Raw genomic sequence first — 25656 nt, forward strand, 5'->3', positions numbered from 1 at the left:
ATCCTGGCCCAGGTGAGGGAGGCAAGCACTGGAGTGCAGCATTCCCCCATTCCTGTTGGGAATGTGGAGCACCCCGGGACAGGTGACACAGTGCAGGAGGCCCTGGTTTGAGGTGCTTTTATTCCACGTTACTTGCAGCCCCCGTGCCTGGGTCAGCCCAGCCCGGCCCGGGCGCTCCCAGCGCTGCACCCCGAAACCCCAGCACACCCAGGGGAAAAGCAACCGCAGCCCGGAGCCGGGCCTTGGGATGAAGCCTTTGGAAAGCCCCGGCGAGGGGCGGGGGATCCCTGCCCCACTGGGGTCTGGGCAGTGCTGTCCTGGAGCAGGACAGGCTCTCCGGACCCCTCCCATGAGGGGACACAGGGCAGTGCTGGAACTGCTGCCCCTGGCATTGAACTAGAGCCGGCGGAGCCAGGGCTGGGAGCTACAGGATGGGCCTGGGGGTCAGAGGCCCTGGGAGAGGAGGGCTCAGCCCCTCCAGCATCCGCCTGCCCCTCTCCCCTGCCCAGCGGTGCCCAGGGCAGCCCCAGCTGGGGGCTGAAGGGAAGCTGAGGGACAAGACCCCCGAGCCCCAGCTCTGGCCAGGACATGCTCCGGAGGGATGGGAAGGCACCAACTGAAGGACTGGCTCCAGGGCACGATGGAGGCGAGGTGGGTGCCCGACTTACGTGGCTGCCCTGCAACCCTTCCCTGGGAGCCCAACCATGCACACTGGGGGGACACGGCACCTCCCGCAGCCTCCACGGGGTGCCAAAGCTCGCCAAGCAGTGCCAAGCCACGAGCTGGCACGTGCCCACCCCATGCTCGGTGTCCAGGGGTGCCTGTCCTGCTCTGGGAATGTCACAGCCACCTGCCTGTGCCACCGGGGCCGGTAGAGCGCCGGAGCTGTCGGGATCCAGGCACTCAGGCGGGCAGGGAATGAGAGCAAAGCTGTGGGCAGGGAGATGCCAAAGCCTCCCTCTCCCCTTGGGTAGGAAGCGGGCACGGGCAGCCCCCTAAGCCCCCCAGCTCCCCCAGGGCAGGCTGGCAGCAGCTGAGGGTGGTGGGGGGCCAGCCCAGGCACGGGCTGAGGAAAGCGTTGGTTCTCCGGGCTGGGAGCCCCCAAAAGGGAGCGAGGAGTAACCGGGGGGCTGGAGCCACCCGTGCCTGGCTCCGCAGCCCGGGCTGGAAGCTGAAGGGAGGAGAGGAAAGGGACAGGCGCCGCGCCGGCCGCTCCGGGTGGCTCCGGGCAGGCGCGGGGCTAGGAACGGGGCAGGCTGCACATCTCGCAGTGGTCCGTGCCCGGCTGGTTCATGAAGGTGCAGTGCTGGCAGGGCCACATGGCCGCGGCCACGGCGTGCGACGAGCCCCCCATGGCGCCGTATTCCTGCAGTCCCGGGAGCGGGACACCCACCGTGCCTGCGGGAGAGAGCCCGGGGCAGTGCTGGGATCCTGCTGCACATCCCACCCTGCAGCCCCCTCACCAGCCCTGGAAGTGCTCCAGGCCAGCTTGGATGGGGCTTGGAGCAACCTGGTCTGCTGGAAGATGGCAGGGGGGTGGGATGAGCTTCGAGATCCCTTCCAACCCAAACTATTCCAGGATCCTGTGACCAAGGAACAGCCTCCTCCCCATGAGCCTCCCGTAGCCTCTGTGGCAGCTTGGGAGCAGCTCCCAAGCCAGCTCAGCCAAGGGACACCCCACCCTGAGGGACACCCTGCCCCAGGGACCCCCCCTCTTACTGCAGAGCTGCTCGATGGTCGCCCACTGCTCTGATTTTTTCCAGGTCTGTGCAAGCTCCTCATTTTTAGTCCTCACGGCTTCCAGCAACAAGCTGATGCTGTCCTGGAAGTCACAGGTGGGAAATGAGCACTGGGGACCCCTCCAGTGCAAGGCAGGACCCTGAATGTGAGCTGTTCCCCCTTTCCCAACATCTTTGGGGTACCCCAGTTTATCCCTCTGCTCCCCAGCATTCAGACAGATCCCAACACCCCAAAGCTCCTTTCCTCTGCTTCCAGGAGATCTTCCCTACCCCTGTGGGCCAGTGTCCTGGCATTGCGGGCCAGTCCCAACTTCCAGAGGTGCAATCCCTCCATGCTGGAGCACTCCAGCCCCCATCCCTGTTCCCATCCTGATCTCCAGCTGCCCACGGTCATCCTGGCTGCCTCGCACATGCGCAGCCTCTGGCAAACACGGCCCAGCTGGATCTCACCGGGAAGCTCTGGCGGTGCCGCGGCGGCCGCCAGGCCCCCGGTGCCCGGCCAAGGGCAGCAGAGCTGCACAGCCAGGACCTTGCTGGCCTTGTGTTCTGGGGGCTTTGATCTCCTTATTGTTCCCACCAAATTCCTGATTCTGAGATAATTTTTAAAATATTTCCAGCTCTGGGAGCTGCAGCCAAGTTGGCTTTGGGATCATGTGGACAACCACCCCCCTCAGCACTCCCAGCAGCTCAGGGGCTTTGTGGTTAGAGTTTAAAAAAGCTTTTAAAACTCTTTAAACCTTCTCCCAACAGTTTGGTTGGGAAGACCCAGCACAAGGCCCTGCACAGGGTCATGGGATGGCAGGAACCGTCACCTCCACCCTCCTGAGGGACCCCTGGAGGGGCTGAGGGCCCTGGGATGGGGGGGATGGGGTGGGGACAGGACCCTCCCAGCCCCGCTACGTACCCGCAGAGGCATGACCTCATTTGTGACCAGGAAGAGGAGCAGATGGAAATCAGAAATGATGTCTAGGAAAATGGAGGAAGTATTTTGGGACAGGTATGTGGCCAAACTGTGGAAGTCCTGGGGAGAGGGGACAGTAATAAAGAGAAGTCAATTCCTATTTGGATCCACTAACAGATATTCCTGTCCCTCTGGATAATGTCTGCAATTGTCTGCAGGGACATTCCCAAAATCAGGTCCCTGCCTGACTGACTGAATCCCAGCTAACAACATTTTCAGGGAAAATGATCTATGGGCCCACAGGAGCTCCTCTTGACCAACCCCAGCACCCACAGAGCTGATCTCAGATCCTAGAGGTGCTGAGGGGGAACCAGGCAACTCCAGCCTTGTTCCTACAGAAAAGAGGGAGAACAGGACATCCCATCCCATCCCATCCCATCCCATCCCATCCCATCCCATCCCATCCCATCCCATCCCATCCCATCCCATCCTCTGCCTCGGCCTCTTGCAGGAACCACTTTCTGTGCTTAAAGGTTCCATCCAGGAAGAGAAGACAGCACTCTGGGAGCAGGAACAGACCCCAGTCTCACAGGTTTGTGCTGTGACCATGGGGCTGGAGCCCCCTGGCCCCTCTGGAGCTGCCTGGCAGGCACAGGGAGCCCTGATCCCATCGTGGATGTGGCAGGAGCTCAGCACCGGCCGGCAGTCGGCATTGGCATGCAGACACTGCTCCGTGCAGGAAGGACCTTGGCAGGCTGAGCCGGGAAGGGGTGACTTGAGGGCACAGCTGTCCCTCTGCAGATGTCAGTGAGCACGAGGGAGGCAGAGCCCATCCCCAGGGAACCCAGCTCCGTCAGGAATTGCCCCTCACCTGAGTTTCACCCAGCACATCGCGGTTCTCGATGGGGAATGGGTTTTGAGAAATAGAAAAAGTGTAGACTGGATCCTTGGGGAAAGTTGTAGTAATCTAAAAAAGAAAAAAATCAAGGAAGGATGGTCAGAGACCAGTGGGATAAGGGAAGCGAGTCCAGATAGCTGAGAACAGCCCCGGCTATGATCCCAGCTCAGCCAAACAGTGAGGCGTCCTGCAGGGATCTGATGGCTTTTAATTTAATTTGAAGTGATATTCATCACCACACCCCTTGGCTCCCTTTCTAAGGAAGCTGGAGGGACTTGATGGGTTTGGTCTTGACAGATGCCATGGAGAGCATCCCTCTCTGCACAGGCCACTGGAATACAGCAATCCTGGCACAGCTGTGCCCTGTGCCAGGCAGCTGCTGCTGGAGGGAGGTCCTGGGGAGATCCTAATGCACGTTCTACCCCTCTGTTTTCATCCCAGTGACACCCCAGGTATCCCAGGAACAGGTGCCTTCACTCCTGCAGGAATTCCTGTGCTCTGGCACTGCCTATGCCAGGGGCAGCTGGACCTGAGAGGCTGCTCCAGGTGGATCTAATGGTTGTTGGCACCACCTCCAACTCCAGCAATATCATCTGGCATCCCAATTATTTGCTTTCCTGCCTTCCACACTGTAACTTTGTTTCCCAGCCCTGGGGCTGAGCTGTGCCGTACCTGGCAGTAGCTCTGCTCTGGCCAAGCTGTGCCAGAGAGTAAATTCCCTCCTCCAAGAAAAGGCATTTCTGGACAACCTGCTGAGTCACTCAAAGGAGATGGATCCCTAATTGCTGCTCTGGAGTTTCCTCATTAGGCAGTGCCCGGGACACGGGTCCGTGGGGCTGCTGCTTCCCGGCCATGTGGCTCTGGGCCAGCTCAGAGCCCTGATAAGGCAGCAGGCAGTGCTTTCCTGGAAAACAAATGTGTTCCTGGCACCACACCGACCCCACGGAGCAGGGCAGCCACCTCCTTGCTAGGAATACTTGGCAGCAGCAGGCAGAGGAGGATAATCTGTCTCAGGAATCCCCTCCACTGGGAATTTCAGAGGTGGGTTAGGAGTTTGCTCCCCTGTGGCCATCCCCTGTGGGAAGCAAACACGTGCAGGGAATACTCACATCTATGATGAGGTACTCGACCGGGAGCGGGCGAGCCAGCTGGGTGATCTCGTTCCCAAACTTGTCTATGTCCTGAAAGAAAAAGAGTTGGATTATTCCTCAGCATGGAAGTGGTGTGAAGCCCAAGGGATCCTGCCCTGGAGATGCTCATGCATAATCCTGTGCTCTGGCACATCACTGAGGGTGTGGAAAAGAACCTGGATGGGTGGTGCAGGGCTGCCAAATTCCCTGCTGCTCACTGGGGCTGGAGATCTCTGCAATTCCAGCATCTCTGGAATCAGGATCTCTGTCTCCTTGTGAGCCAAGAGAGTGCAGAGTCACAAACCACCTGGTGCTTGTCTCCCACTAGAGAGAGGCCTGGAATTATCCACGGAGTGTAAAGGTGGGATTCTTGGGGTTGTTGGACTCCATGATCCTTGTGCATCCCTTCCAACTGCAGATATCCTATGATTCCATGATTTTAAATGCCATTTAGGCAGCAGCTCCATCTTCAAGAGTGGGACAGGTCACCTCTGCCTCCTCAGCCCAGGCAAACCTGCCTTTCTGCAAATCCAGGAGTGCCTCAACCAACTCTTCATCTTGGAATTGGGGATCCGGGCCCTTTCTCACATCCAGACCCTTGGAACCAGCACATCCCATGGCGTAAACTTGTTTTGCTTTGCCAGACGAAGGGAACATAAAGTTTAATTAGGCAGACAAACGGCCGGCATATGTTCATTAATCATAACCTGACAATTAGACGTGATTGATGTCAAACACGCCGGGTTCAAACGCCGCTTCGGAAATAAATCCCGGAGAACTGACACTTTTCATTAAAGATTCCGTACGAGGGGGTTGTGTTTTCTCCCTAAATCATCACTTAACGTGGCATAAATCATTCATGGAGCCCCACATAAATCATACGCCCGTAATTCCCAGTCAGGGACGTTCCACTGGACGATCCATGGGCTCTCAGTGGTGGAAGCTGGATCCGGAGCTGTCACCCCCCCAAAGGTGACAAAGCCCTGCTCTTCCCGTGTGGGATGGGAGCAGCATTCCATGGGCTGAGCCAGGGAGCACCATGCAGGGCTCCGCTGCCCACGGCTGACTCCAGGACTCCCTCCCCTTTCTCCCAGCCGTGTTTTCTCCCGGAGAGCACCACTCCCCCGCTCTCCCTGGTGTTTACACAGCACAGCTATGCGGAGCAGCAGCCAGCACCATGCCTCTCCCAGTCAGACCTCGCCCCAGCAGGCTCCAGCACGCTGCTCCCCTCCAGGCACAGCCCCCCTTCCCGACCCCCTCCCCAAGCACCCCCTGTCCCCAGGAATTGTTCCCTCTGTAAAAAAATCTCCCTTCCAGTCTTTGAAGGCCTTTGAAAGGCAATCCTGATAAGGATCTTTGCTCCTTGCACATGACAGGTTGTGGCCTCAGATCTCTCTGGCTCCGACAGGAGCTGGAGGAGCTGTGGAGCCTTTTTTTGGGAGATCACAGGACCCCAGAGCCAACCTGCTTCTAGATCTCAGTGATACCACAAGAGACAGGAATCAGATCCAATCAGCTTCCCAAACACAATCCTGCTCCTGCATGAAGGGACCTGCAACAACTCACGCATAATTAGCCCATCTGGAATTTATTTTCCAATCTAATTAAGTTCTAATACGCAGAAACATTTTTCCAGCACCTGTTGGCTTTAATCTCCCCCTCTGGGGATTTCCATGTTAAATGCCTGCTTTTTCATGGCATGCTGCTGAGGCCTCCAAGACATCCACAGACTGGAACCTCGCTCCCCCTGAGCCGAGGACATGTCCTGATCCTGACAGGACAGTCTCCCCCAAACCCCAACATCCCTCTCCCACCACCACGATTATTTAATTATGTTTTAAAGGCCTTCATGAACATCAAGTTGGGATTGTTGAGAGAAAGATGCTTCTCCTGAGCTTGGCATCACCAGGACCCTCCCAGCATCCTGTTATTGCTGCAGCCTGAGACCCTCAAAACCCAGTGGCACCAGCTCCAAAGAGAGGCCAGGAAGGGGTTAATGGAGCGAGGAGCATTTGGCTTCAGGACAAAAATCCAGCAGCAAGGCCTGGAGGGTCTGGACAATGCATCATCCCAGTGGAGATTGCATCGAGGCTGGGATTAGAGCCCTTCAACCCACTGTTTGGAGGCAGGAGCTGCTCAGGGATGAGGGAGAACTGGGAAAAGGGTGGGAACACATCGGCAGGATGGAAAAACATCTGGGTGGCCTCAGGATTATCCACGGAGGGTGAGGGGAGCAGCCAAGTGAGGAGCCCGGGGAGCTGCCAGCCAAGAGGGAGGCTCAGGATCCACGTCCCAGGACAGCCGCGAGCATCCCACGCTGTCACCATCCCACGCTGCCACCATCCCACGCTGCCACCGTCCCATGCCGTGAGCATCCCGCATCCCACGCCGTTATTCCCGACCTGCTCCCTCTGCTGAAGGCACGGCGGAGCTCGGCAGCCATCTGTCCTTCCCATGTGTGAGTAAATCCCAGCTTTGCTCTTCCCTCTGCTGAATCCAGCTGCTCTCCTGGGCAGTCCTGCCCCTCGAACGGGCGGCGCGGCTGAGGCGCAGAAACGAAGCCACTTCTCCAAGAGCAAGGGACAGGTCAGGGAGAGTTGAAACCCTTCCCAGGAGACTCCTGCTGAGCTAATCCAGCATCCTCCTCCCCGGAGCAGCTGGGACATTTGAGGCTAAGGCAGCTCATGAGCTGGTGGGAGGGCAGCCAGGGAAGTCCTTCCCCATCAGTGAACACTCCCCACAGCCTGGCTCTCCCTGGGAAGAGGATTTCCAATGCCATGGTAGGACAGCCTGCCTCAGAGGTCCTGCTGGGCTCTAATAAAAGCAGAGCCCTGGCTTGGGCTGTCCCAGGGAGGGATGGGTCACTGGTGCCAGGGCAGGGCTCAGACATGGCTCAGCTGCAGGAGAGCTCAGAGCACGTGTAGGACTCAAGGGCAAAGGGCCCTTGCACAACGCTTGTAAAGGGCTTTTGTCCTACACCATCCCAAAGAAACTCTGGAGGCACATTAAACCATCCCAAAGAAACTCTGGGGGGATCTTAAGGCAGCTGGAAAATGCAATTCACTGCGAGGATGACGATGACATCGTGTTTGCGATGAGCTGTCACAAATACCTGTGATAAGAGACAAAGCCAGCCAGCCCCCAAATCCAATTATCCAGGAGTTTTAAAGCGTCTGTAAAACATCAGGAATCTCTTCCCACAGTTGATGAAGTTAATGGTGGAGCAGTTCAGTACTGCAGAGTTCCAGTGGACTGGGAGGAGGTGACAGCTGGGATATGGTGCAGCAGCCCAGGGAGGGATCCCCCAACTGCACTCTGAGCACTCCCTCAGTGCTGAATATCAACCCAAGGTACATTCTCAATGAAATCCAAATCAATCCAGCTGTTTCCTAAAACCAGATGGACGGAGGAGGCTGCTCAAGGACAGAAGAGAAGATGGAAAATCGTGTGGAATATTCAGCCAGGCTCACCCTCACCAAGCTCAGAAACTGGGTGAAGTGGCTGTTGCAACATCATCATCTTCACTCACAGGGTCTTTATCCCAACCTGTGTCTGTGTCTGCACATCACGGACTCCTTCCTAGCTCCGCGTGCTGAGCTGGCCAAGCAGCACGTGCTGGTTATGCCCCGCTCCAGCTGGAAGCCGTGCTGGGCCCTGATGCTTCCCAGACACCCCTGCAGGCTGGCAGGGATCCGTTTTTCCTCCTGGCTAATCTTACCTGGAGGGAGGCACCTCAGAGCAAAGGAACTTGTTCTCACAGTCCCCAAACCCCTCGAGTTCCCCACTGGAGCAGAGCTCTCCCTTCCTGAGCCAGGACAGCAACGGCTGCGCGTCCAAAGCCAATTCCATGGGGGTGGCTCCTCGGAGCAGCAGGCCAGGGGCCAACATAAAGGGAATGGTAAAGAACTACAGAAACCACCCAGCTGCAGGCTCAGGAAAACCACAGGACAATGCCAGTGCCATCAGCTTTCCCATTTCCATGGAAGAAAAGCAGCTCATTTTCCCATTTATAAGCCGGAGGTGAATCCACCACACTGCCCTCGGACAGATCTGAGTTCCACGGATCCTGCCTCACATCTGGCTGTTCTATAAATACATCCACACTCCACAAACATCAGCCTCCTGGTCCTCATCCAATTAGAATTAATTTGTAGAGCTTCTTTCATCCTAAAGGGCTTTTCAGATGAATATTTGGATATTGTATGGGAACGCACATGGACTTTTCTCTGCACTGTCCCAAAGAAAACAGCAACTACTCCGAAGTGCAGCTTTCTCCCCAAAACTTGCTGCTGGGCGGGGGCAGAACAGAGGGGAACCCCACATCACAGACTAGGGACAAAGGAAGAGCAAGGTACTGGACCCCAAAGATTCCATCCTGTGCCAGCAGATTCCTGCTCCTCCTGGAGTTCACCGGGGCTCGGACACGGCTGTTGTCACCATCCCAGGATGAGGTAGTGTCTCTGATCTCAAGCCTTGCACATTTAATGGGACCCCAAAGGTTTCCCAAGCCAGGAGTGACTAAGCTTTCCACAGATTTAAGAACATTCAAAAATAATGGAAGGATCCTAGAGCCAAATCTTCTGGAGGCTGAGGGAGAATCCCCCCGGCGGGGCCATCCTCGAGCACTCCGTGAAAAGGGCAATCAGGGAGAGAAGCTCTGAAACATGAAATCAGCCACGGCCCGTCCCAGTGAATCAGTGGATGATGGAAATTTCCACGGAAGGCTGGAGCCATCCATTCCCATTTTGTTTATCTCCCTGCTTTAGATTAGAGATGGGAATGAAGCCCTTCTGGGAACACCCACTGGCTTCCTGCTGCTCCTAGCACCCCGGGTGGGCCACATGTGGGCCGCAGAGCTGCGGGACCTCCTGCGAGGCTGCCCGAGTGTGGCACGGCCCGGGCTGCTCCGGAGCGGGATCGGGGCACGCCAGGAGATGATCTCACCCTCCTCAGGTTCAGGGCCAACCTCTGCACACCCAGCTCTGCTCGGTTGTGAACAGCCCTGGCTTATCAGCTCCTAGGAGGAAGCTGCCTGCTCCAGAGAGAGCAGGATTCCATCTGCTCTCCCTCTCCAGCACTGGATTCAGCCCAGAGGTGTTCCCTGTTTCCAGGTGGGGTCAAGGCAAGCCAGTAGTCTGGCACTAAGGGGTGGAAGGCTCAGAGGGAAAGCAGCACTTCCCAGTCCCATGTTCAGGGCATGAAGGAACAACCTGATCAGCTCTATTCCCATTGCCGGAGCACAGTCCCCTCATTCCACTCCTCCCAAACAAAGGCAGCTTTCCTTGTCCTGTGCTCCTTAAAGGACAGCGCTACCACGGGCAGCAGGAGCAGACAGGACAGGAAGGAGATAACTAACGGGGTGATGGATGGCTAATTAGCCAGCCAGCAGAGCCATTAATTAACTCCTCCGTCCCTGCTCACGGGGCACCAGCAGCCCTGGGCTGGAGCAGCAGCGCTATCGGCATCCGCAGGGAGCCTGATCCAGAGCTCCCAACTCGGCCATGCAGGCACAGGAGGGGCTGAAGGGCTCCAGGAACAACTGGCAAGAGAATAATGGCATTCCATCCCTCACCAACAACCCCCAAGTGCAGCAGGCAGGGACAGCAGTGACACCTCATGTCCTTCCAAGACCCCTCCTGCAGAGCTGCCTCCAGCTCTGGGCTCCTCAGCACTGGGAGGACGTGGAGCTGCTGGAGTCCAGAGGAGGGGGTATTCACCTGGAGATATTTACTTGGAGAAGTCTCCAGGGAGACCTGAGAGTCCCTTCCAGTGCCTAAAGAGGCTCCAAGAGATCTGGAGAGGGACTTTGGACAAGGGGTGGAGTGACAGGACAGGGGCAATGGCTTCCCACTGCCAGAGGGCAGGGTTAGATGGGAAACTGGGAAGAAATTCTTCCCTCTAAGAGGGATGAGGCCCTGGCAGTTTACCCAGAGAAGCTGTGGCTGCCCCTGGATCCCTGGAAGTGTCCAAGGCCAGGTTGGATAGGGCTTGGAGCAACCTGGGATAGTGGAAGTGGTGCCTGCCCATGGCAGGGGGTGGAACAGGATGAGCTTTAAGGTCCCTCCCAACCCAACCCATTCCATGACTCGAGGACATCGAGTATTTTGGACCCACTCTGGATGCACATTCTCCCTGCTGCTCCTCAGGATCAGTGCTCGGATCCAGGGGCACATCCTGGAGCTGGCCAGGCCCTCAGCCCTCACCTTGTAGAAGACATCAGGCACGTACTGCTCGCTGCTGGACTCCTTGGCGTAGCCCAGCTCCGGCGCGTCCCGGCAGGGCAGCAGGCACTCGTCCCGCACCAGGGCCATGCACTGGTTCGACACCTGGTACCCCTCAAAGTGTACCTGGTTGTCAGGACCACCTGGAGGAGGACAGGGTGGTTAAAGATCCCGGGATCACCGAGGCTGGAAAACAGCTCCAAGACTGACGTGTGACTGATCCGCACACTGTCACCCAGGCCAACATCCTTGGGCACCTCCAGGGGTGGGGACTCCATCTCACAACCCTTCCCATGAAGAAATTCTACCCGAAAATCCTGCACAGGGTTGATTTCCCTGGTGTAACTCAAACAGAAACAATTGGGAGAGCAGCACAAAGGTTGGACTCCATGATTTTGGAGCTCTTTTCCAACCTTAACAATTCCAAGAGTCCATGCTTTAACACAAAGCTAACAGTGATGAATACTGAGATGAAGCTGCTGGTGGCTGCTGCATGGCAAGAATCTTAGGCAAGAATTCCCTTTAAACTCCATATTTTTATAACCACACACATTTCCACAACTATCCCAAAAGCACAGAGCCCAGGGAACAGCAGGGATGCTCTGCCAGGAGCTCCAAGGAAGAGGAGCTGCCCTTTTGGGGGCTCTGACAGCATCACCCGCCACTACACTGCAGGTATCTCCTTTTCCAAACAAAACTCAGGCATGCAGCTCCTGTGGCCCTGTTTCACTCCCAAGGATCCCTGAGCTACAGATCACCTGGCCATGCCAGGCCTGAACAGTGCTTTCTCAGCCTGTACTGGATGGTTTGGTGGAAATCTGACATGGAAAGTGGGAATTAAGAGCCTGGCTCCTGGAAGGATCACATGCTTGGCGCTTTCATTTGGATAATGTAAGCAACATCAGGTCATGTGTCACTGGAGTACAACTGGAAAGAGAGGAGGGAGGCAGATGGCTGGAAAACGTTACTATTTCCAAAGCTAGGAATTCAGGAGGGAATAGGAATTAATCCATGTGGAGGGTTTAAAGGCAAAGTTGAGGCAAACCATCCAAATACATTTCTGCAGCACAAAAAGAGGGACTCGAGTGTTTAAATAGAACCTGCTGGGCTGATTGAACAGAGGAGAATGAAATTAGCTGGAACAGCAAAGAGGAAATATTCCTTTTCTACCCTTTGATCTGTAACCTTAATCACTCACTGCTCCAGAACAAACACTCCTAGAAATTAAACATAGACCAGGACGGGGGAAGGCCTGAACGCAGTGTGTTTGCTCAGTAAAACACCTTGTTTAAAAAAAAAAAATATATATATATAAAAGAGAGATACAGATCTATATTTAATGAGAGATGGATGTGTTTAGCAGTCTGGAATGTACAGGCACAGGCTTGTTAACTAAAAAAAAGAACTTTTTCACTGCAAAAAGGCCCTGGGAACCCTTACAAAGCCAGGCTCAGGGCAGGCGATGTCCCATCCCACTTTCACTTTTCACTCTGGATGTTATTTGGAAGTCATGAGGGTTTTTTCATTGTGTTAAACAGAGCCAGAACCAGCGATTCCGCTCCAGGGAAGGTTTAAATGAAGACATGTGTCATCCCATGGAGAAGAACAGAGTGAACTGCGAACACTCCAGCCCTCCCAGCACATGCCAGTGTCCCCCCTTCCCAGCCCAGCCCATCTACAGTGCCTCTGGAGACTCCCTGAAAACAGCTAAAACCAGAGGATTTAACCATAAGCACTTTGCAAGAGCTTCTGTTTTACTCAGCCAAAAAAATGTTTCCAAACATTTTTTTTCCCCCCCTGACAGATTTTTTTTCCCTGTCAGGTTTCCCTGACAGCAACATGAGGGAGGTAAAGATCTCTCCTGAAGGAGGAACTAATCCATAACTCTGGAGTGTTGTGGTTCCGCACTGCTGCTTCCAGGCAACAGAATCTGCAGCTTAAGGATTTGAAATAAAAAGTGAGCAACAGTTGTTGCCCTGGCTGCAGGCAGAGAGTGATTTCTGGGTCAGAGAGGTGGGGCTGAGCCTCAAATAAGTCTCTTTAAACAGTTGTAGAGTAAAAAACAGACAAATAAATAATGAGTGAGTATTGGAGAGAGGATAAAACAAAGAATGAGGAAGTATTTTAGTTGATAGAGCAAACCCATTGTTAAATAGGACAGGTGGGGAGCAGGACATGTGATCTTTGACATATTTTTCTACTGACAAGAGGTAATTCAGGTGAAGCCCAGAGGGCTGAGGCCAGTTTGTACCTGTAGCCACAACTGTGACAAACTTGGATCCAAAGTGCCCATCGGGAGAGAGGCGACAGATGTTGGGCTGCTGGTTCTGGAAGTTGCCAGCTGTGATGCACTCCTCTGCACTCAGGAAATACGTGTCCTGAGGGGAGAGCGTGGACTCCAATCAGCCAAAGGACAAGGTGACGTAGCCCAGACCTATTTCCCTGAGCTGCAGCCAAGGAAAACGACCAACACCCCAGGAAAACACGCTTTCGTGGAAAGCTGCTGTGGAGCCCGGGACAAGAATATGACCTGTCAGCTCCCCAGCTCTGGGCTGGCTCAGGACTGTCCCACGTCGAGTTCCACCCACCTCTACACACCTTTTTTTTTTTGAAAAACCAAGTTTCACTTTCCAAATATGGGTATCACTGGGTTTACAAGGACAGGAAGCTGTGGAGGTCGACGTTGGAGCCATGTATGTGTCACAAAGCCCAGCCCATGGGAACATTCTCTGAGTCACTCTGCCTCACTGGGTTTGTCCCTCACATCCCACTCCACTCCCTGGAGTTTTCTTAGCCCTAAAAAGGGCAGGGATAGATGAGATTTCGGGGAGAAATTCTTCCCTGTGAGCAGGGTGAGGCCCCGGCACAGGGTGCCCAGAGAAGCTGTGGCTGCCCCTGGATCCCTGGAAATGCCCAAGGCCAGGCTGGTCAGGGCTTGGAGCACCCTGGGACAGTGAAGTTAACCCTGCCCATGGTGGCACTGTATGAGCTCTAAGGTCTATTCCCACCTGAACTATTCCATGATTTCAAGAGCACCATTTCCTCAAAGCAGGATGTGAAGGGCTCCAGCAGCTCTACTTCCCAAACAGCTCAATCCCTAACATTTCCAAGGGCTCCAGCTCCTTTTCCTTCTGAAGCGCCTGGAAAACTCCTTCTCCCAAGAATTCCAGTGCCACCTGCAGCCATGGCTCAGCTCTCTGCCTGGCTCAGGAGCTGGAATTCATTGGGAATTTGCCGGGTCACACCTGGATCTCACCTTGTTCCTGCTGTATCGAACGGTGCCTTTCCGTGTGTCTTCCGAGACCAGGTCAGTAAATATCCAGCCAACCTACAAAAAGGGATGGAGAATGCTGCTTTGAGGGGAAAAGGACAAAAAAAAAAAAAAAAGAGGAAAGAGGAAACCAGAAGAGCTCAGACATTTTCTGCTCACAGGACACGATGTTCTTGGCTCCTCTCGGCCCTGTGCACACTGCCTGCAGGAATGGCTCTCCCAGCTGTGCTGGGCTCCTTGGAATCCCATTTCCAGGAGCAGCAGCATGCCAGCTGGCCAACCAGGGCACCTGCAGCATCAGGTTTCACTATGGAATATTTTTTCATGGAAAGATCTGGAGGCTGCAAGAGGCCTCTGTGCCACCACCCGCTCCCACCCCCAGCGTTTCCTGTGGAGAGTTTGGAGCGGGATCCGGTGCCCAGAGCAGCTCACGTGGCCCCAGTCTGAACCTCTCACACAATCCCAGTTTGAACCCCGCACGCACTGGTGAAGAGAGAGCTCATACTGGAGTGTGACTCATTCCAAACTGGAGTCGGCACTGACCCCAGAAAGCACTTTGCTGCTTTTTGTGGCACAGACACACCTCGGAGTGAATCCTTTCACACACGTGTGACGCGTGTCCGAACACCTTGGGATCAATCCTTCCACAGAGATGGGACATGGACACACACCTAGGGATGATCCCGCTCCACCCAGGTGCCAATCCCAGCTCCCACAGCATTAACCCTTCCAAGGCAGAACTGATGCCAGCTCCCCCAGAGCCCAGGCAGACCAAACCCTGCAGCCAGCACTTGGTGATGGGTTAAGTCCCATGGATTAAAAATATCTGATGGGAGAACATGGAAATAAGTAACACTCTGAGAAGTTTTGCTCCAGCCTCTGGCGAGGGGTGGGATCTTATCTGAGAGAACAAAGTCCTCCCCAGATGTTTACAGTCTGCACTGAGCCTTCTGCCAGGCGGGTTTTCTCCAGCAAGTCAAATCTTGTTTGTGTACATCCCATTCCTGGCATTCCCACCATACCAACGCTGCTCCCAAACCGGAAAACATCAGCGCAGGTTGGAGGGCTGTCAGGAAATCAGGGAATCCTGATGGGATCACTGCAGCCTGGAACTGAGGGGGACCTGCACCCCTAACCCCACACACCACTGACTCCCTGCAGCACCAAGGAGGGGAACACAATCCAAGGGCAGCCCCTGCTCCTGGAAATGGAGCACAGAGGCAACTCCAGCTCCATCTGGGCCAAATTAGCACTTGCCAGGGAGATGCTTTCAGGCATGGCTCCTGTTGGAGGGGAAAGAATGGGAAGATGGAGTTTGTGCTGTTTTGCCCCTGCTACTGCAGCCACACAGCCCTGTGAGGGGCCTGTGCTCAGGAAAACCCTCTGGATTTGGGTTTTAGACCTAAATATGTACCAGCTGATGACACTTTAGCAAGATTTAGGAAGCCTAGAGGGTCTTGGATAACCCCATGGAGCTGGAGAGAATTGCTGACCATTTCCCTGCCACACACAGACACACGAGATCTGACACATCCTGACCTTTCTCAGGCCGAGCTTTGCCGCGATCTCATCCACAACCTCGGCTTTGGGATCCTCCAGGATCTCCAGGCTGTTCTGGGTGCCAATCTGCAGCAAAGAGACGCTGGTTAGTGACACAGAACTCGGGAAAAACCAGAGCAGCCACTGTGGGCAGTGAGGCTGGGAGCAGAGATCTGGGCTTCCCCTCGAGCATCACCACAGACTGGTGTCAACCCAGAGACCTCCCTGTGCCACTCTGCTCTCAAGCCACTCTCCCAAGGATCCATTTGTTCCTTTTCCACTGACAATCTGTTGGATTTTACTTGGCAGCCGTGCAGAAACCATGAGGAGGAAGGAAATACATGAGGAGCACTCGGCTGAGGAGTGGTGCCGTGCCCCACCTAGTGGGGATTCCGGCTGCTCCAGCCAAACCCATCCTCAGCCTCTCCATCATTTCATCTTCAAATAATTTAGACTTCATTCTATCTAATTAAGCTGCTTCAATTTTCGCAGAGAGCTGGTAAGGAACTGAAGCAAGGGATGCAACTGTTTTTTCCTAGTACAGAATCTGCTGGAAAACCAGGAATCCAGGAAAGATTAAAAGTGAAATCTGATGTTACAGTCACCCTGGATTTCAATCATCCCAGGGTAAAAAAACAACAAAAAGCAAAATGGGGGTTTAAAATTCTTTCTGTGGCTGCAATGGATGGTGATGTTAAGGACATAAATAATCTCCTCCTTTCCTCAGGACAGTTTTCCTTGGGGAGCTGCAGCTGGAAATATCAAACTGAAAAGGAGTTTGTGTGTTCCCTGATCCTGAGTCAGTACTGAGGGCCCTGGGTCTCACCTTTTCTCAGGACAGTTTTCCTTGTGGACCTGCAGCTGGAAATACTGTGGGAGGTTTTCCAAACTAAAAAGGTGTGTTCCCCAATTCTGAGCAGCCCCCGAGGGCCCTGGCTCTCACCTGGGGGGGTTCATAGATGGCCGCCACCTCCGCCCGGATTCCCAGCGGGATGTCTTTGTGCTCCGTGTACCGGCCGTACAGATACCCCAGATGTTGGTTCCCTGTCTTCCTCCAGAAGTCTAGGAAGCGATCTGCAATTGTGTGGTTCTCAAACATGATGTTGTCAACATGCCTGTATTTCTGTTTGACAAAGTTCAAGCGTCAGGCCGTCCTCTGCTGGCTCCGGTCCCTTCCCAGGACACACACCACCCTCTGGAGCTGGATCCTGCACAGCAGGGCTGGGGGAGGCTGGGGGCTCCCTCCCTCTTCCCTCTGCTCAGCTCCCACCCCTCAGCACTGCTCCCTGCTCAGGCTGGGGCGTGGGATGTGCTCAGCACCCCCAGCAGCTCGGGGGCTTCACTGGGACCCTCGCCCCAAGAGCCTCTGCAGGGAAAAGGACACCGAAATTTAGGAGGAAAGAGCAGAACCTGAGTGGCCTTTTGGATGATCCCATGAGGAAAACCAGTGGCATTAATCAGCTGGATTAATCACCAGTGCTGCTAGCTCAGTCCTCACGCTGGGAGGAAATTCTGACCCAGGACATTCTGGAACCCATTTGGCAAGGCCTGAAGACCTGGACAGGATTGCCCTGACACCTGGAGGCTTTGTCCTCCTGGATGGCTTTTTTGGAAGTCACCTTTCCCAAACCAAAAGCCAGGTTCCCTGGCAGGTGCCCAGGCTCCTCTCACCTGTCGGTTGAGGGTGATGGCGCTGGGCTGGCACTTGGTGCAGATCCCCTCGGGCCAGGGAGGGTGTCCCTCACACCCCGACTTGATCTTACAGCTGATGTTCTCCAGGGCTACAAACTTCCCTCTGGGAGAGGAGGGAGGAGAAAGGGGGAAGAGAAACAGGGAACAGAAAGAAAGAAAGAAAGAAAGGCGGGAGAAGGATGAGAAGGTGGAGAAGAGAAGGAAGAAGGGGAGGAGAAACAGGGAACAGAAAGAAAGAAAGAAGGATGAGAAGGGGGAGAAGGAAGAGGGTGAAGAAAAGGAAGAGGGTGAAGAAAAGGAAGAGGGTGAAGAAAAGGCTGCTGTTAGCACAGTAAATGCTTTTGGAGCAATCATTTATGGAGCCTGTGGGAAGTAAGAAATCGTAGCACCACAGCAAATCCTCCTTTCATGTGCACAAGGCTTCCTGGAAAGGGAAATTCCCTTCAAGTGGAAGTCTCATGGACTTGAGCTGCATCTCCCAAAGAGATTTTAGAAGTCTCAATGGTATTGAGGAATAGCAAGGAGAAGATTACACCTCTGTGTAACTTATGTCCACCAAGTTTGAGAAACAGGCTTGGAGCTTGGTGTAATTAGGGTACTTCTTTCCTTCCATCTGGCCTTCCCTCCCATCAGGAGTGTTTCCTGGAAGGAATCATATTGCCACAGGAAAAGAAAAAACAGAAATAAAATGGGGACATAAAATAAAAAGACAGACTTAATTTTCCCCTCCTGCCTTCTCCTTTTAACCTCAACTTTTTAATGTGTTTTTTCTCCTCTGTTTGCCATTCAATCCTCGTGTCCAACACTGAGATCTGTCTGTACTTTCATTTGTGTTAAAAAAACCAAAGCTCCAACCAGATTCCCTTAAACCCAGAGATTTCCTTACTTGTCTGCCCCTCCAGTCAGCTTCCTGATGTAGGCATGGAATGACATGTGCTTCACAGGAGGCTCCAGATGGTTCAAATAATCCTCATCGAAGGGCTGCCAAAAACACCACACAGAGCATAGCCAGGTCACACACCTGTCTGATAACACCCTGATCCCTCAGCAAACGCATGTTCCACACTCAACCCTGCCAATGTGGAAGCAATCAAGGAAATTCGGGCTCGTTTGCAAGGCAGCTACTACTGGGATGCAAACAGTGGAGCTTTACAACGGGGAGTTTTATGGTGGCCTCCTGCTCCGGGAACAGATTGACCCCACAAATCAGAATCTCAACGGCAAAAGGCTTTTTCCTTTCAATATCTCATGACAAACAACGGGCCCAGCTGTTCCTACATGGCCAAGGACTCCCAGAGCACTTCCAGCAGAGGGAAAGAGCCATCCTGGCACAGCAGGATCCCCTCTGGAGGGGTGGCTGCTGCTTCGTGGAATAAATTGCACAGCCCAGCACGTCTGGAGGTGTGACTAAAGCTGCTTCAACCTGGATAACCATGGAATGGTTTGGGTTGGGAGGGGTTTTAAAGCCCATCCCATTCCAGCCCCTGCCACGGCAGGGACACCTTCCCCTATCCCAGGGTGTTCCAAGCTCCATCCAGCCTGGCCTTGGACACTTGCAGGGATCCAGGGGCAGCCACAGCTCCCCTGGGCATCCTGTCCCAGGTGGCTAAACTGGGAAGTGCTGGGATCCAGGAGACAGGGGACAAAATAAGAAAATCCAGGGAAAAGTGAGGACTGAGGGAGAATGGAGCTTTTTTGAAGCACTTTCTGTTAAACTCATTACTGCAGAAAACCAGCTTTAACCAGGATCAACCCAAGGCCACAAAGACCTCGAGCTTCAGTGATCCCAGAACCTGGGAGTGCAGCTCTGGCAATGCAGGACAGGATTCCAGCCTGGAGCTGCCACCTCTTGGCAGGCAGCATTCCTAGGAAAAGTGTTCCTACTGGGAGGAACTGGGGTGAGTCTGTAGCACCTTCCTGGGGCTCTTACCTCCAGTGGGACACAATGCACACATTTGCCCAAGGGGCCGTGGCGACACCTGGGCAAAGAGAGAGAGAACTGGGGTTAAATCTCATTTCACCTGGAAACTGAAGGAGGAATAAATCTTATTGAAAGGCTGAAAAATCAGCCTGTAAAAGTTTCTCTGGAGAAAGTCTGGTGTGGAAGATCTACAAGAGCTCTGAGCAGTTCTCCACCCTACACGTGGCAGGGTGATTTTAACAAAAAGCCACCCAAAATGTTCATCCTTTATCAGGCAGGGCAGGAACAACCAGGGAAGTGTGTGTTTATCAGGCAGATAAAGTCCTGCTGGGTAGAGTTACAGAGGGGAAAACATCTCCTTTTGTAGTGATTGCTTTAAAAAAACCCGAAACTAATACCAGGTCGGAGCTGATTTCCAAAGGAAGGGCCCAGGAGAGGAGCAGTGAGGCTGGGCTGTGGAAACAATGGATGGGATCCAGCTGCAGGAGTTCTTTTAAGGACGTTTTGTGGCAGATAATGTACAGAAAGGAGAGTTAAATGCTGCTAAAGCACTCAGCATCATTCACTGGAGATTGATCCACACTCCCAAAGGCAGGAACCAGCCCAGACAACTCCTTTTATCCTCAACACCCTCCCCTGGGCCTCGGCTCCCTGCTAGGAATAACTCCATCAATTCCTCTGTAAAATGTGGGCGAGTTCAAGGCAATATTTCTTCCACAGAGGGGTGGGGTTGCCTTTTTGCTCCTTTGTGACATCCCATCACTTATGGTCAGCTGGGAAGGTCAGGGAGGATTCTCCACAAACTTCCTCATTGCTGCAGCACTGAGGATAAACCACGTGGAGCACAACTCCAAGGAGAAGAGCAAACCATTCTGTTTTAGCAGGAATTCCTGCCTTTAAAAATTTCCCTCCAACCTTTTCAGGAGTTTTATTCCAGAGGGTTCCAGCCCCAAGGCCATAACCAGTGCAGACATCAGGCCAGGACCCAGCTGGGTCATTAACACTGAGCAATAGAAGCCCCCTCGCAGCAGAGGATGTTTTAGCAGCACCAGAGCAGATTTTGGGTGGGTTTAACTCATTGTTGAGTTATTTTTGCATAAAGAGAAGCTGCTTTGTTTCCCTAAGCCTCTTGCAAGGAAGAGCTTTGGGAAGTTGGACTTTGGTGCATTTTTGTGAGCAAAAGGGACTCCCTGGTTTCATGGAGAGGTCAGGCAGACGTGTGATGAAGGGAAGCCAGAGCAGGCAGAGACCCAAGTCCCACTTCCAAACCTCTGCCATTGGATACTTCCACTCCTTCACTTCCATGTGGCTGAGTCTGAAGGTAAAGAGTGCTCCTGCTTGGGACAGCAAATCCTGGAATGCTTTGGGTTGGAGGGACCTTAAAGCTCATCCCATTCCAGCCCTGCCATGGCAGGGACACCTTCCCCTACCCCAGCGTGCTCCAAGCCCCATCCAACCTGGCCTGGGACACTTCCAGGGAGCCAGAGGCAGCCCCAGCTGCTCTGGGCACCCTGTACCAGGGCCTGCCCACCCTCACAGGAAGAATTTCTTCCCAATATCTCATCTACCTCTGCCCAGGAAGAATGCAGAATGTTCATTCTAATCTAGAGAATTCCAGTGCTTTAGGAGCACAAAATCCAGGAGCACGAGCAACAGGGTCTCCTCCATCAGAACAATGGTTGCTCTGAGTGAGTCCTTCCTGCCAAAAACCCTGGGACTTGGGCATCTGCTTCCTCCCTGGGCTCACCAGGGCTCCACTGAACCTCCCAGGACAACAGCAGGGGCTGTTTTCCCTTGAGAATGTCCCCAGAGCACTCAGGATGGAGCCAAGGGCAGCTCCCACAGGAATTTCCTGACTGCTGGGCTGGGCCACGACATTCCAGGCTCTGGGGAGCCCCAGCTCCATGGGCAGGGAACACGACCCACCCCCACTTACAGCTGCTGGTCTCGGTTCCGGTAAATCTTCCCATCCTGCTTGATCAGGTACTGGTCAATCTCATCCTCCACCACCTGGGGGGCCCCCCCAGGCCGGGAATTTTGGGAGACAGAAGTGTCCATGGTCTCTGAGGAGGAGCCAGCTGGGCTGGAGGGATACAGGAACAGCATATCCCCATGCCTGCAGGGTGGGAAACAGCACATGGGTAGTGGGAGCTGTGGGAGACAACAGCAAGGAAGCTGGAGGTGCCTCCCAGCAGGCAGCCAACTTCCATGGAAGAGCATGGAATGTGGCACAAATTCTAACCGGGCCAGCACAGGTGGCACTCGGAAGCTGCTCTGTGAGCCACCTCTTCCCGCTTTTATTTGCAATAAATGCAAATCCTTCCAGCAGGAGACAAAACTGAGGGAAAAATATGGAGGAGGGAGTGGGGATGAAGGAGTGAAAACAAGGATGTGGCAGAGAAAGCTGGGATGAGGTAGGGAAAGGAGGGCGAGGGAGGGAAAGCAGGGATGAAAGGGTGAAAACAGGGACACAGGAGGGCAATGGGGGGATAAGGCAGGGAAAGCTGGGACAAAGAGGTGAAAGCAGGGATTAGGGAGGGAAAACTGGGATGAAGCCTCCCCACAGCAAACAGGACACAAGGAGTGACCCAAGGAACAGCCACCACCTCTCCCATGTCACTGTGACCCCCATTCCAGCACAGCCACCAAGGCCCTCCCCCCAAAACCAGGAGTGACACTGGAAGCTGGGGACTGCTGGGATGTGGCTTCTCCCATTCTGGAAGCTCCAAGCAGAGCCCCCTGTGGTGAGGACTCACTTGATCTTGAGCAGGTTGAGGGATTTGTTCTGCGCCGCCGTGATCTCCCCAGTCCTGTTGCGGTTGGTGTACACGGAAAAGCCATTATTCCTGAAGCCAAACTCCTTGGCCACCTGCAACACAGGGAGGAGGGACAAGGTGTGAGGTGTGAGCCTCCTGAAAGGGGCTCAGAGCCACAGCTAGCCCCAGAGACCTTCACCTCCAGAAACTCAGCTCAGTTCACCCCCACTCCTGAGCGTGGGATAACAAGAGATGGAAACACCTGGAAAAACGAGCAATGGATTAAACCAGGAGCTGAAACAACTTCACCAGAACTGTCCCTGCCTCACACAACACAAAGGCAGAGTTTCAGCCACAGCCAGGCAAGCACTGCACAACTGCAGGGGGAAACTTCTCCACTATCCCAGTTTTCTTGCTCCAGCTGCACCAGCACACACCTCCAAGTCATTCCCGTCCTCTTGCCACCAGAATTCCACAATCCACACCTCCACCTCTGTGGATCTTCTGCCCTCAGCTCCATTCACACCTCCCACCTGCTTCACTCAACCTTTTCCTGCTGTTCTGTCTGGTTTTCCCCCCTTTTCTCCTCTCTCCCATGGAATTCACTCCCACAACAGCCACCCCTCAGTCCCCAGGCAGGTTCTCCCAGCTCAGATAAGTCTGGTTTACTTGGAATCACTCCAACACCTCTTTCCAGCAAAAATAATTGGCACATTTAGCTCCTTGAGAACTTCATCAGTTTAAAAGTGGTGTTTAAAGTTTGTCTATTTGCCAGGTTTTGCCCTAAATTCTGAAGTGAAAGGCCTTTATTTTTATTAATAAAAACAATCCCCGTGCCTTTGGTCGGAGTCACGGACGGGATCCTGCCCACGGGACAAATCTGATGAGCCACAAAGAGCTGTCACATGAGCACAGCCATGAAAAGCAGTTTTTTTTTTTTCCTGTCAGCTCAGCTGTGATTTGCAGCTCTGAGAGATCCCTTTGAATGGGACTCTTTCACAGGGATCAGCTCCTGCTCCACAGGCCACAGAATTCCATTTTTGGGGGCAGACAAATCCCACAACACATTAACAGCAGGTTTGAGCTGCTTCCTGATGCTGAGCACAGCCAGAGAGACTTTTTTTGGTGCTTTTCCCTGGGATGTGCCACAGGAGACAGGGAAGACTCTCCAGCCCTTTATTCCTTGAGCACTTCTGGAGCAGATCCAGGTTAATTCCTGGTATGGAAGCAGCAATCTGACACCTCTCTAATTACAGCTGTCCCCCTAAACACCAAACCCGGCCCCTGGGTGAACATTCCAGCATTAAAATCCACAGCACAGGTAGGAGAGACCTGGATTTAGATAAAACACAGACCTCAGGTGGGAAAATTTGCCACTTTCCTCTTGCAAGCAAACCCTGCAGCAGGAAATAAACCCCAACAGGTCTGTGCTGCAGCTCAGCCAGAGGACAGAGCCTTCCCCAGATGAACAGGCAATTCCAGGGGCCTTTGTCCTGGCAGGAAGCGTTTTCCAGCCCGAGTAACCCGAGCCCTGAGCCCTGGAAAGCAGCAGCTCGTTCTGCACGGGCTCCAGAGGTCCTGGAAGCTCCTCTTGCCTTGGCTGAGGCTGCAGGGAGTGTCCCTGAGCCAGCCCTGAAAAACATTAGGATTTTCCTGGCCAGGTGGGAATGCTGTCCTGCCTGGGCCTCAGCTCCAGCCCAAGCTGTGACTCACAAAGGGAAGGTTCCCACTGCTGCCATTCCCTTCCCTTCAGGAATACACGTCATGGAGCAAAGAACCCCCAGGCCGAGGGCTCCAGAGGAATTCCAGGGACAGCTGCTCCCTGCTGAAGAGCACAGAGCAGCTGCATCCCAGCAGGGCCAGCCCCATCCCCAGAGCTCCCACCTGGCGTGCTCCCCTCCCCAGGAGCTCCTGGGGTCTCGCTCCATCCCTCCCCTGCTCTCTCCAAATCCATACTGGAAACCCAGGAGAACACACAGCACACCCAAATGATATTCCAAGCCCAAATCCAGCAGCTGAGCCAGCCTGGAGCGGCAGGTTTGACCATCCCACAGCTCCCCTTCTGCTTCCCAGCTGCCACTTCTTTGGGAGAACCCCAAAAAGTCCTTCCCAGGAAAGTTCCCATCCCGGGAAGCTGCAACGGAGAAGCTGAGGGATTTTTTTCCTTTAAATTTTCTCTTTTTCCCTCTGGAACAACCCAAGCCACACCAGTCAAAGCGTGGTTTTCCACATGGAACGCTGCTGCCAGGGGGGTTAAACACGCATCTCCCACGGGACAGAGCCAGGGGAGCCCTGCCCCATCCCCGGGGAAGGCACTGTGCATCCCGGGGTACCTTTTTCAGGAACGTTCCCACCGTTTCTCTCTTCGTGGCCGTGATTCTCTTCACTCCCTCCGGCGACTGCACGCGGATAATCTGGGAATGAGGGGACACCGGGTCAGGGAGGGGGGACAGAGTCCACCCTGAGCCCCCAGCCTGATGTCCTCTGCTCCTCCCTCCCGTTTCCCTCTTCCACAGGGCCTGGAAACACCAGGAGAGCAGTTCTGGGGCAGCACTGGATCATGTCTGTGAGCACGGGGGGAATCATTCCAACGCTCTGGGCACGAGCCGGCTCCAAGGAAAACACCTTTGGCCAAAGCTCTGACCTCAGAGACGGAATGAGACCTTCAGGAGGCTGGATCGGACCTTCCAAAGGGAGTTATTCACACAGGCAGCGGCCCAGCCGGTGTTACCGGGCACTGCACTGGTCGTGGCTGAGCCCCGGTAACGAGGGAGGAGGGAGAGACTCCAGCGGCCCCCGGGAAACCTGAGCTCCTGGTCGGGGGCAACAGGGAGGGGAACCCTGCGGGGACAGGCAGGGAAGGGACAAACGTCAATCGCGGTGTCCCCGGAGCGCTGAGGGGCAGCGCTGGGACTCGAGCGGTTCTACAGGGGACGCTCGACCGCGGCCGTGTGACACGGGGACACGGGCAAGGGACAGGCACGGGAGGGGGCACGGCGAGCTGCCCGTGTCCCGCCGTCACCCCTTTCCACTCTCCCGACTTCCCTCCGGGCACAAGCCCGCCGGGACGGCGCCGGGAGCCCTTCCCCGCAGCGAGCAGCCCCCGAGCCCCCGCCCGAGCGGCACCGCGGCGTCACGGCCCCGACCCCCGCGCGGAGAACCACGGGACACCCGCCCGCGGCGCCGCCCGGCCCGGACACCGCCGGCCCCGGCCCCGGCCCCCCGTCCCGGCCCCACAGGAATCTGCTGCCTCATCGCCCCTCCCCCGGCCGCACTCACAATCGTCTCGGCCATGGCGCTGCCCGCGGGCCCGGGGCTCGCCGCGCCGCACAGACACGGCCCGCTCCGGCCCGGCCCGGCCCGCTCCGCTGCTCCCGGTCCCGCCCGGCCCTTCCCGGCCCTTCCCGGCTCCTCCCGGCCCGGCCCGCCGCCTCCCGGGACCGGCCCGCCCTCGCGCCCGCCCCCCCCGGCCCCGCGCCCCGCGCCCGCGTTCCGCCGCACCAAGGTTCCTATGCCGGCGTCACCACCAGCCGTCCCCCGCGCTGCCTCGGTGTCACCGCCACAACGCTCCCCCGCGCTGCCTCGGTG

General features: G+C 55.0%; 1 protein-coding gene across 1 annotated transcript; it reads right to left on the reverse strand.

Annotated features, from left to right (window-relative positions):
• Positions 1-102: 102 nt before the first annotated feature.
• On the reverse strand, positions 103-25493 carry NPLOC4 (NPL4 homolog, ubiquitin recognition factor). The gene is made up of 17 exons (XM_068209938.1): positions 25348-25493; positions 24402-24482; positions 22069-22181; positions 21249-21428; positions 19322-19370; positions 18278-18372; positions 17371-17494; positions 16643-16822; positions 15700-15786; positions 14146-14217; positions 13141-13267; positions 10872-11032; positions 4648-4719; positions 3512-3607; positions 2644-2760; positions 1720-1822; positions 103-1398 (listed from the first exon to the last, which is right to left on the reverse strand). The coding sequence occupies exons 1-17, from the start codon at positions 25360-25362 to the stop codon at positions 1241-1243; spliced, it is 1830 nt and encodes a 609-aa protein (XP_068066039.1). The 5' UTR covers positions 25363-25493; the 3' UTR covers positions 103-1240.
• Positions 25494-25656: the final 163 nt, after the last annotated feature.

This window comes from Anomalospiza imberbis, chromosome 19 (genome assembly GCF_031753505.1).
Source record: "Anomalospiza imberbis isolate Cuckoo-Finch-1a 21T00152 chromosome 19, ASM3175350v1, whole genome shotgun sequence".
Classification (NCBI taxonomy): domain Eukaryota; kingdom Metazoa; phylum Chordata; class Aves; order Passeriformes; family Viduidae; genus Anomalospiza; species Anomalospiza imberbis.